The sequence below is a fragment of the Necator americanus genome, chromosome III, assembly GCF_031761385.1.
Source record: "Necator americanus strain Aroian chromosome III, whole genome shotgun sequence".
In the NCBI taxonomy this organism is placed as follows: domain Eukaryota; kingdom Metazoa; phylum Nematoda; class Chromadorea; order Rhabditida; family Ancylostomatidae; genus Necator; species Necator americanus.
The window spans coordinates 4,641,288-4,652,948 of record NC_087373.1 but is presented as its reverse complement, the minus strand read 5'-3'; the positions used below and the strand labels follow the sequence as shown (position 1 = coordinate 4,652,948).

General features: G+C 41.5%; 4 protein-coding genes across 6 annotated transcripts; 3 read left to right on the top strand and 1 right to left on the bottom strand.

The window, feature by feature from the left end:
• Positions 1-387: 387 nt before the first annotated feature.
• RB195_008613 (uncharacterized protein) lies at positions 388-4,874 on the bottom strand (the record flags this gene model as incomplete). Of its 2 annotated transcripts, XM_064195194.1 has the most annotated exons (7): positions 388-441; positions 547-619; positions 1,662-1,743; positions 1,875-1,983; positions 2,122-2,489; positions 3,295-3,359; positions 4,798-4,874. In XM_064195194.1, the coding sequence occupies 7 exons, from the start codon at positions 4,872-4,874 to the stop codon at positions 388-390; spliced, it is 828 nt and encodes a 275-aa protein (XP_064046339.1). The 2 variants fall into 2 exon arrangements, with proteins under 2 accessions (XP_064046339.1, XP_064046340.1); XM_064195195.1 differs by lacking the exon at positions 4,798-4,874 and having other exon boundaries at positions 3,295-3,337.
• RB195_008611 (uncharacterized protein) lies at positions 4,189-10,602 on the top strand (the record flags this gene model as incomplete). The annotated part of the gene is made up of 3 exons (XM_064195192.1): positions 4,189-4,229; positions 9,062-9,932; positions 9,982-10,602. The coding sequence occupies 3 exons, from the start codon at positions 4,189-4,191 to the stop codon at positions 10,600-10,602; spliced, it is 1,533 nt and encodes a 510-aa protein (XP_064046337.1).
• On the top strand, positions 9,222-10,148 carry RB195_008612 (uncharacterized protein; the record flags this gene model as incomplete). Its single annotated transcript, XM_064195193.1, has 1 exon — positions 9,222-10,148. One exon carries the CDS (start codon positions 9,222-9,224, stop codon positions 10,146-10,148), a length of 927 nt encoding a protein of 308 aa, XP_064046338.1.
• A 43-nt stretch (positions 10,603-10,645) lies between the features above and the next one.
• RB195_008610 (uncharacterized protein) lies at positions 10,646-11,161 on the top strand (the record flags this gene model as incomplete). 2 transcript variants are annotated; one of them, XM_064195190.1, is made up of 1 exon in its annotated part: positions 10,646-11,161. In XM_064195190.1, the coding sequence occupies one exon, from the start codon at positions 10,646-10,648 to the stop codon at positions 11,159-11,161; it is 516 nt and encodes a 171-aa protein (XP_064046335.1). The 2 variants fall into 2 exon arrangements, with proteins under 2 accessions (XP_064046335.1, XP_064046336.1); XM_064195191.1 differs by having other exon boundaries at positions 10,763-11,161.
• Between the last annotated feature and the right edge of the window lie 500 nt (positions 11,162-11,661).

Here is an 11,661-nt window from a genome sequence, read left to right as displayed (position 1 = left end):
GCATGATTTTATATAGAGTTGGAGAATAATTTCTTCTTCATATTTATTTAATTTTTTTTATGGTTTTTATGTTTACGATTTGTTAATCTATTTAGTTTTTATGTCTATTTAGTTCTTATATTTATTTTATGGTTAGTTTTTATGTTCACTCTATGGAATTCCCACAGCTGTCGAATAATGATGTTCTACTTTAAGGAATTATTGGAAAAAATATACTAATAGTCTGGATATATCACAGTTCTCAACTCTTTAGCATTTTTGGTTCATTTCCGAAAAGAATAAAAACTATATTGTTCCAATTTCAAGAGGAAAAGAAATTCTTAAGACTATCAAAAACAATGCTAGCTTATATATTTATTCGGAATTGATACTGTGTTACAATATTTCTTAAGCGTTGCGGATAGATGAACAAATGAATCCTTTCAGCTCCAATAACGATAGCTGGAAAATGATTTTTTAAAGGAAATTGGTTCCGTCTCGCATGAGAATGTCGATATATATGTTTTGAATTTCAAAAAGAGAAAAAAACGCTGTTACAAAGCTTACTCTATGAGGTTTTGGCTTGCGATCGCATTCCATGCCAACTTTTTGCTCTCGTAACATCGATACCACCACACATCTAAAGCATACATAGTTGTGGGTAGCAACAAAAAAAAAGAGCACAGTTTATGATTTCGAGTTTTATTTTCCTTTAAACAAGTCCCAACAAATAATTCTCCAACGTGTCCAGAAGAACTAGAATTTGCTGGTAGAGAATTTGTATGAGTGCGTATGAATAAGTGCCGTCCATCGTACTTGTTAACTTTCTAATTTTATAGGATTTAAAAAAAAAGTACAGCATCTATCTTGTTTAGCTAAAAGAGGCATAAAATGGTTTGTTTGAACTCGTTGTAAGACAGACAGATCTACATCAGAAATCTTCAACGTTCCTTGCAAAGGTTGAATAAATATAATTCAATTCTAAATAATAAATAAATCTTTGTAATGATTGAATAAGTTAAATCGTTAAGTTAAATCGTTTAAATAATATTAAAGAAATTTAATATGAAAAAATTGTACTCGGCAGGTGTCGATTGAGTCTTTCGTTCCAGAAGCAGTTCTACTTGGAGAAGAAAAAAGGGAAAAAGGATATTCTTATATTATTATATTATTATATACCAGAATATTGCATAAGCATTCTAGTAACGATAAGTATATCCATCGATCCATCCATATATCGAAGTGGATGCGAGAACATCTATCCTATCTAGTGTCTAAGATAATAACCTGTTATGGATTACTCTTTGTTTACAATCACGTGGTTTTTTTCTCTGTTCTTTCCAAATTATTATTTTTTATTTCTATGGCCTTCCAACACTTTCATATTTTCCATGGGTTTTATTTAATTCCCGTTCTGTTGAGTTTATGTTTTTTTTTAATTACTAAATCGTCCCATGCCTTTACCGTTACCGAGTGACTAATCCCTCATTCTCATTCTATTCTTTTCTTATTGCTGGATACTTCTATCGTTTATTTGTAGTCGATCCCTGCCCCTTAATCTCGGCACGCCTTTGAGCGTAGTAAATAAATAAGTAAATAAACAAATAAATAAATAAATATCATTTGCATTTTTTCTGGACTATATTAAAAATTGCCTATAAAAAGAAGAAAAACGGTGATACTTTGCTTTTCCGTCGACGTATAAATGTTCTCCTATCGAATACAAGCCATTACACTTAGAACAATACAAGCGATGAAATTCACCTGAAATCGTTCGATTCTCACTGATGATACTCGAAAATGTGTATGTGATTTCAACGAAAACCAATGAAAATTTTTGTCCAAGAAGCAAGAATATTTTAGGAAAAAGAGAAAAAAAAGCACAAGAAACTTACTAACGACATGTCTGATCTCAACATAATCCTCCAGAGTGGCAAACTGATATCCCATTGCTTTACATGAATTTCGTGCATCATCCCAACTTGCAGATTTATTTCCAAAAATCTTAAAAACAGCTACAAAATAACGAGATCTCTACCATCCATATGATCCAAGAAAATATTCTCCGTTTGAGTTCTTCTATTTATATTTTTTTTGCACATGAAAAAAGAAAAAGAGAAAATCCTAACGTTGAAAACTCACGTAATGATCAACAATAGTGCCGTCTTTTCGTCTGTACGGGATCCACATTCCATCGTCTCGAGGATCATGTGGAATTGATTCGGTTGTAGCTTCTTCGATGATTTCAGGTGTTTCACTGTCACTGTCGGTCTCTTCGGTCGTCATCTCGGTGTCAGATTCATCGGTCGTCATCTCCGGAACAGATTCGTCGGTCGTCATCTCCGTGTCAAATTCATCGGTCGTCATCTCCGGGTCAGATTCATCGGTCGTCATTTCCGGCTTAAATTCACCGGTCGTCTCAATCACCTCCGGTGCATCGCTCGTTATTTCCGCTTCAGATTCTTCGAGATTTTCAAGAGTTGTGCTATTTTCGCTTGTAACTGACGACACTAAACACTCGGTTCAGAGTTATGCCAAGATTTAACCAGAAATTCAAATTCTTGGAAGAAATGTTGCGATGGAGGGTAATTTCGAATCCAAAATTTAAAAAAATGAAAGTATCAATTATCTCAATCTATCTATTTTTTTTTTGCTCATTTTTTGTAGTGATAAGGAAAACTGTAACAATCTTAGCGCTAAATGTTTCACAATAAATCAGTTCATTTTTAACAAAAAAAAAAAGAAAGTCCTATAGTCTTTTCATTCTGTACAACTCTTCTTGCGCGTTACTGGATTGGATTCCGGAAAATAAATCCCAGAAAAAAAGGGAGGAAAAGACAAAAATTTTCTGAAATTTGCCAAATTCTTTGCAGCTTTTACACGTCACCAAAAAACCGAAGTGTGCATTTCTCTCATCCCCCAAAAATTTCGCTTAGGACAATAAAACATTGCAGAACAACTGGGAAAATATCGATACTAAATATTCTATTCCATTGAACCGATTGTTTCATTCCACAATACTTTTTTTCTTAATTTATTAATTTAATAATTTATTCATTCTTAATTTATTTATTAGCTGTAAAATAATTGCATTGTACACGTTATTCTTTTCCAAATATCATCGACCTGCTCATTATTTTGTGTTCACGAGGAATTCGCTTACTGATTGCACATGTGGCACGTGAATTTTTTTTCGTCCAAAAAAAAATATTGTACAGCACATGTTATTTGAAAAAAAAATCTCCGGTTCGTGAACAGTGTTTTGTGATTGCGAGAGACGCTGATTTCAAATGTGATGGAAACATTTTTCTTCACCTAGTAAAATCGTTCCAATCCACAGAAAATGAGTGAACCACATTGTAGGATTACGATCCACAACACTGAAAAGATTTCATACTTAGTCTCACGTAAATATATAAACTAGAATGACAAAGACATGATCACTTCGATTTTTTGTAATTAAAGACATCACCCACGAATCTGGAGTGGTACGGATTTCCAGTGGAGTATTCGTGTACGGGATTGTAGATTATGGAGAGGGTGATTCCATTCGTTTCTTCCCAATTTCCGTAAAAAACGGTCCGGAAGATACGGCTTCGAGCATTCCTGAGCACTATTTTCTCCGAGTTCGATTGGAGCGCGCCAGCCTTGTGCACGCGCCGCATCTTCTGGGACGTTTTTTGCGTCAATTAGGAAGAAATGGACGGAATCACTCCCTCTCCATAATCTACTATCCCGTATAAGAATACTCCACCTGAAATCCCTACTACCCCAGATTCGTGGGGTAATGCCTTTAAGAAAGATGAGGCACAAAGAACATTTTCTGGAGAAACAAGAATATGTGGATTTCTCCAGAAAGAACATTTCCTGGAGAAATCCACATCTACTTGGTGATGGCAGGTGCAAAGGGTGGGATTGGGTGTTTTTTGGAAGACAAGACTGGATGTTATGAAACAATAGCAGCACTTATATATGTACGGTGCCCCGTGAATGTTTTCTTTCCGTTGGAATCGATTTTTTCTCATGAATTCACTGGAAGGTTCATTAAAACACGATCTGTTTAAAGAAAGCGCTTGTTTTTATGCACTGGAGTACTTCAGCACGGATATTTCTGAATTAATTCCCCGTATTAGTATTGTTTCCCTCCTGTGGATCCGGAAAAAAAAACGTGGGACAAAATCGAGAAATGTCGTGCACGAGATGGACAGCATGGACCGAGTAGCCGTATCCGGCCGAGTGCTAAGACGAGGGTACGACTCAGGAATGAAAATGTGGACCTTGTCGACGTCATTTGCGTCATAGAATTTACAAACTTCATGTGAAGGAAAGGACCGACTGAGAATTTTGGTGGGGAACAGCTGTTCTGTAAAGATAAACTATCCGGATGAAGGATAAAAGGATAAAGTGTTAGGCATCAATCAATCCGAATGGGATGCGCCACCACGTTCACCTCAATTCGGAATCGTTTGAGGTTCATGAACGTGTAACTGGCTTATACAATGACATGCGGTGCCTAACCGATGTGTCACGTCAGTGTTTCTATCCTCCCAGGCAAGTCTGGTACCAACTGATCGACTCCGGAGGGATGAAAGGCTTGGTGAGCACCAGGGCGGATTCCAACTTCCGATCGTTCGTGCAGACTGCGGAACCTCTAGCCGACTGCGCTACACCCGTCCCGTAAATCCAAAAAACTAAGTATCATTCTTGATTTGACACCTAATTGCTCGGATCCTTTTCATCTTTCTGTCGCTCCTTCAACTGGACAAACAAAGCTTAAACACATCAGTCAAATCACAACGTTGTGATTTCCACAGGTACCCTCTGAATTGGACGGGTGTAGAGCAGTCGGTTGGTGATTCCGCTGTCCACACGATCGGTCGGTGGTTCGGATCCATCCTAGTGCTCACCTAGCTTTTCATCCCCCCGAAGTCGATAAATTGGTTGCAGAATTGTCTGGGAAAATACAAACATTGACACAAGGCCCCGCAAATCATTGCATAAGCTGAAGTTGAGCGACTGGATCACCATAGAGGTTGATCAATGACGTACACCTTATCCTTAATTTATGCTCGGAATTCCTTAGAAATATCCATTAGTGGTAAATAATATAAAAAATTTGCAGCTTAGTGCTACCTCTCTTTTTGGATAAAAATTCGCATAGGAATGAGAAATGAAAGACACATTGCAGAGAGCTGTAGTTAATCGATAGAACTTTGTCGGTACACAAGAGATCCATAAGTTACCGTCATCCTTTATCGCATCCTTATATGCAAATTCTCATCTGTTGACTTGAACTTCTTTGTACTGTGCACACACACATGCACCATCATCTATTACCGCTGTACATACAAAATTTTCCCTGCTTTTGTGAATGATAAAAGAAAATTTTATGGATTCGATGATTGGAGCTATGGTTTACACTTATACTTCCATGTATCGTTGTATAAACGCGTTCACCGATGGATAAGAAAAAGTGGAAGAATCTTGATTGCAGTAAAGCGACGCATTTCTATGGCGTATATTAGAGGAGGAGGGAATTAACAGGAAATATTGTCTGTTCGCTGTCATAATCGATACTTCATCTCATCAAAAATTCGAAAATTCAAAAATGACATCGATACTTTGTCAGGGTTGAGCTGTATGTTGTGTATCATCTCGTTCAATCGGCAAAACCATATTTTATCGGTATCTTATTTTCATTTATCTTAATTTAAATTGTAACATTTATAATAAGTGCTGTGAAGAAAAGATGAACGACAAGCACGAACTTTTTTTTATCTTTTTCACTGCACCTGAGCCTTCTACAGAATACATATTTGTTAAAGCTGCTACCTTATGGTATGGTATGGTGGAATTGAGAAAAAAAAATAGAAAACAAAAAGGTCGACTGTTGGAAAAAAAGGAAGAAGAGAAATTGGAATGGGAGGAGAAAGGAAAGAAAAGGAGAAGAATCAGGATTCAAGGCAGGAAGCAGTTCTATAAGAATTGTGATGTTCTGCGCTTTTGGTGGTTTCAGGCATTGCTGCCGTATTATTTATACCTGTCGTTGTCGTGATTTACATATGTTATTGGTATAATAATTTGTTGACTTTGTCAATGAGAAGATCTCATTGAATTTTGAAAGTCATTATCATTTTAAGGACAGTTTTTTTGCGTTCCCGATCATGAAATCGTAACGAGAAATTGATCGCGTTTTTTCTAGCTGATTTTATAGACGTCAGAAGTTGAACGGTTCGTGTGAAAACTTCCATCAGGATTTCTTTTTGTGAAGGACAACCCAAGAAGAACAAAATTCATCAACATAAAAAGAATACTTATTTTTCGAGACTAAAGTAACAAATAGCATTTTTGGGATATGTGATGTGGTAAAGTTTGGGTACCGTATCTAATGTCATTTACTCAGCTAAACAAACGAGTTTTGGCCAATAAATGAGCCTACATTCAATATGCTCGCGTGCAATAAATATCTGTCCTCTCTTAGAATTTTTTTTTTGCAATTTGATAAATATATTCATGCAGCGAAGATATATGTATATCCACCGATTATCTGTTATTACCTCGGAAACGTTCATCCGACAAACGGGTAGAGACCTGCAACAAATTCCCATTACACCAGGTGAGCACTAAGGGATCAAATAAATTATTAGGTTGTCTCGTACGTTTCCTAACTATTTTTCCAATTTTTTTGATTTTTTTGTTCAGCTACAGAGCTTCTTATCAATAATCTAATCAGCAGAATAGTCAATAGTTTTCATTTACCAACGTGACGAATTGTTCGATCCGTTTGTCCTAAGACGCTAGTAGCTGTGATTTAAAAATGTTGACGACCGCTAAAAGAAACTTTTCGGACAACGCAATATAGCATACTGGATACCATTGCTGGATAGAAAAGTCCACCGTTGGTTTTGTTTAAAGTGTATTTATCCTCTCAAGGAGAAATTAAAAAAACTGTAGTGGTCTCTGAAGTAATTTAATATTTTAATTTCTAAATCGTATTGAAATATCGAGATGTAACCTATGGGCTGTAAAGAGAGTGAAATTCGTGAAGATTCCAGCCGCTAAAACCCCCTTCATATGTTCTTTCTTTCTATTTTTCAAAAAAAAACAGCGCTTTTTTAATTTCAGATCAAATCAGATCCACATGTTTGCTCTTGGCTACGTTTCTCAAAATGCCCCAATAACAGACTTTTTGTGAATCGCTCAACTTTTGACGATCTAGAAAAACCCCATTCAATATTCCCGTTATGACATAGTGTTAGGGAATGCGAAAACTGCTTTGAGATGGTAACGATGTCCAAAATTGAAAGGCAATCTTCGCTAATTAAATTGTCAAATGATCAATAGCGATTAGAAATCACGTTAACAACGACAGGTATAAATAATGCGACAGTAACACACTCAGGTACACACCAAAAGCAAAGCAACAACTGTCGTGTACTTGGTGTTCCCTCCTTTGGACTTCTTACTTCTTTCTCATTATCTGGATGTCGAACAGATGAGATCGCACCCAACTGTTCGAAATCCAGATAATGAGTTCTTCCCGCACTCTGCTACGCAGTGCGTGGCCGGACACCACTGTCGCGTCCAGGAAGCTACATACAACCCACAGAGCCCCGGAGAAATGTCTTCTGAAGTTCAACCGGCGCACACAACACGCTGACGGTCTTCGCAGCTCCGACATAAGAAAAATGTCCCGTCTTTGTGAACCAGTGGAATACATATCAACAACACAGCATAGATGGGCGTTCAGATTTCGAGAAGAATCGACGATAGATGAACTGAAAGAACGCTAGGGTGGATCCCAGTAGTAAAACGCCATCGAGGAAGGCCAATGGGGTGCTGTGTTCGCTGCACGGATGGACCAGCTGAAAGCTTAGCTGGATAGAGCTCAAGGACCTTGTCAACATCACTCGCGAAGCTTTAGAACATCTTAGATGACGATCGCAAGGGAATGAAAAGAGAGGAAAAGATCCCGGGGACGGGACATTTAGTAAAGATGAGCCATTCAAGTATATCAGTCAGTATCTGGATTATTTTTTGTTTCGAGATTCTCAATCTTTCAGAACCAGTCTGTAATGATATGACGAGCAGTGTGATCGCCCTAACCTTATCAGTTGTTATAAAGATACTATTAATTTCACAGCGTTGTAGTTGCGGTGAGGATACAGAACATTCTGTCTTTTGTTTTCTACCACAATTACCTTCTAACTGCTATGATTTAAACGTTTTACCAAAATGAACCACGCTTCTCCTAAGGGCCTCGCCGGTTAGTGGGGCGGCGAAGTGGCGCCTCCCCGGGGCGGGGGGGGGGCATACTCGGGAACAAAAGGGGCCCTGGCCCTCCCCCGGGGCGGGGGGTGGTTCCGGGGGGGGGACCTTTTTTTCTGCCCAGGGACGCCTGCCTCTTCACCCCTTGGTCTCCCCCTCGGGCCGGCCCAAGCCTCCCCTAAACTGCCTGGGGGGCGCCAAGGGGGGCGGTTTGGGGCGGCCCCCCAAATAATTGCGCCCCATGTCCCCCCCCGGGGAAACCCATTTCTCCCAAAAACTCCAGGGACTAGAGGCCTGGAACCCGCCCTTTGGTTTTTAATTTTAGGCAAAACCCAGCAATAGAAGGGAGTCTCCTGATTCCGGAGGAAAGCCTGGTACGGTAGCGCCAGGTAGGCCGGGGGTGGGGGGGGTATGTAGGCGCCAGGAAGGGGGGGGGGGCGGGGGGCGGGTATCTTTTCATACCGCAAACGCCCTCGCGCTCGGATCGGAAACCGTAGAATCTGTGTTGGCACCCGAAGAAGACATCGAGGACGGGGTCCGGGGACCCAGGGAGACGAAGCGACGGCACCCTGACACCGGCGTATGTAACCCGGGAAGAGTTGTTTTTATTAGGAGCAGGCGTGGGTTTGGGGGGGGGGTGGGGTTGGGGGCCACACCAAGGAGGGCAAAGAAAAAAGAACTTTTTGAAATATTTACCTTTCCGGACCGACCCGGCCGCGTGCGGAGGGGGGTGTCCCAAAACAGCTTTTTTTTTTTTCTTCGTTTTCCCCCCTACAACAACAAACGAAGAAAAAAAAAAAGAAGCTTTTTTTAGACTGATAGAAGATTTTCTACAAGAAGATCATGCCTTCTACAAGGTCATAGTTGGCGATTTCAACGCTAAAGTTGGCCCAAGAAGAACGCCGGAGGAACTTCACATCGGGACCCACGGCCTACAATGGAATGACCAGGGAGAGAGGCTCTCCGAGTTCATCATGACGACTAAGACCATCCATGGGAACTCGCAATTTCAGAAGCCCTCTTCTTTACGCTGGACGTGGGAGTCACCCTTTGGAGGGTACCGTAATGAAATAGACCACATCATCGTCAATAAAAGGTTCTGCCTGACGGACGTCGGTGTTGTACCAAAGTTCTATACGGGATCGGACCATCGCCTCCTCCGAGGAAGATTTTCCTTCACAAGGAGAGTAGAGAAGGCCGCCAAGTTCAGAGAGAGAAATCCCAGGACTACCATCAACTGGGATCTCTTCGCTACGCTAGCCGGCTTTTGGGAAGATTCCGCAATGGACAACATCGACGAGGAATATGACCGGCTTGTCGAACACCTTCACGACTGCGCGAAGAAGGCTGAGAGTTTTAAAACCACCAAGAGGCGCCTGTCTCTTGAAACTCTTGAGCTGATACGCCAGCGTGGAGCAGCACGAGCCGCAGGGAACCAAGAACTCACGTCCGAGCTCGCAAGGCTTTGCCGAGAGGCGATAAAGGAAACCCTTAAAGAGAGAAGAGCAGAACGGCTGGCTGAAGTTGCAGAGGCGGGGAAAAGCATCCGCTATGCCCGTCGAGACTTCGCCAGTCGCAAGACGAGGATGACTGCTCTCCGGAACCCAAACGGAACAGCCATTGCATCGAGAAGGGGGATGGAGAAAATCATCTACGACTTCTACTCTGATCTCTTCGACAGCCATGTCCACTTGCCTCCTCACCATCTGAGGGAAGATGGACAAGTCATTCCAGAGGTTCTCCCCGTCCGAAATACGACATGCTATCATGTCGGTAAGAAATCGTACGGCACCCGGTCCCGACAGAATAAGACCAGAACACCTGAAGAGCCTTCCGCCAGTACTCATCAACACCCTGGCGAGGCTCTTTACACGTTATCTGTCGGAATGCAAGGTTCCTAAACAGTGGAAGACCAGCAAGACCGTGTTGTTGTATAAAAAGGGAGATCCACATGACATCGGCAACTATCGCCCAATCTGCCTACTGTCCGTCATCTACAAGCTCTTTACAAGAGTAATCCTTAATAGGATTGAAAAAGTCTTGGATGAAGGACAGCCATGCGAGCAAGCAGGGTTTCGAAAAGGATTCAGCACGATTGACCACATTCACACTGTTTCGAAACTCATCGAGGTATCACGAGAGTACAAGATGCCGCTCTGTCTCACCTTCATCGACTTAAAGAAGGCTTTCGACTCGGTTGAGACGGAAGCGGTCGTGGAAGCCTTGGACAACCAAGGCGTCTCTACTCAATATATAAAGGTACTTCGAGAGCTGTACAGTAACTTCACGACCGGAATTTCGCCATTCTACAAGAACATCATCATTGACGTGAAGAGGGGGGGTTCGACAGGGTGATACAATTTCACCCAAAATATTCACAGCCACCCTCGAGAACGCAATGCGAAAGTTGGAATGGGACGACATGGGAGTGAAGGTTGATGGTCGGCAGCTACACCATTTGCGCTTTGCTGATGACATCGTACTGATAACACCTAGCATCAGCCAAGCGGAACGAATGCTGACCGAATTCGACGAAACATGTGGATGCATCGGTCTTCAGCTGAATCTACAAAAGACGATGTTCATGCGGAACGGATGGGTCTCGGATGCCCCATTCACGCTCAACGGAACGAACATATCCGAGTGCACCAGCTACGTTTATCTGGGTCGGGAACTGAACATGATGAACGACCTGACCCCCGAGCTGGGCAGGAGGAGACGAGGGGCTTGGGGAGCGTACAAGAGCATCGAGGATGTAGAGAAGAAGACCAGGAACACCCGGCTCCGTGCTCACCTCTTCAACACCACCGTACTTCCTGCATTGACCTATGCTTCGGAAACCTGGGCATTTCGCAAGCAGGATGAAAACGCGGTGAGCGTCATTGAACTTCAGAACCAGTCTGTAATGATATGACGAGCAGTGTGATCGCCCTAACCTTATCAGTTGTTATAAAGATACTATTAATTTCACAGCGTTGTAGTTGCGGTGAGGATACAGAACATTCTGTCTTTTGTTTTCTACCACAATTACCTTCTAACTGCTATGATTTAAACGTTTTACCAAAATGAATAACATCCATCGATTTCGCGCTGAGTGACCCCGCATAGCAAGTAATTAGAGTTTGAATAAATTGAGGTCTCCTGTAGTTCGGACAACGAATTGATCACAGCACCAAGGAACGAACTCTGCAACATCGATTTCTCCTTTATGACGACCCTGGTGACATAATCTGGATTTTCCATTTCCGTCGTGCTTCCTCTCTGAGCTAATGAATTCCACTTCCCGGAGAAAAAACTGTGAAGAAGGTTGTTCGTGTATATAGCGGATGCACTAGTCGGACAACCTCAAGCAACTGCGTTGGAAACCACACTTTGTACCTCGAAATTACTTGGATCAACTTAAATAGAGATTGT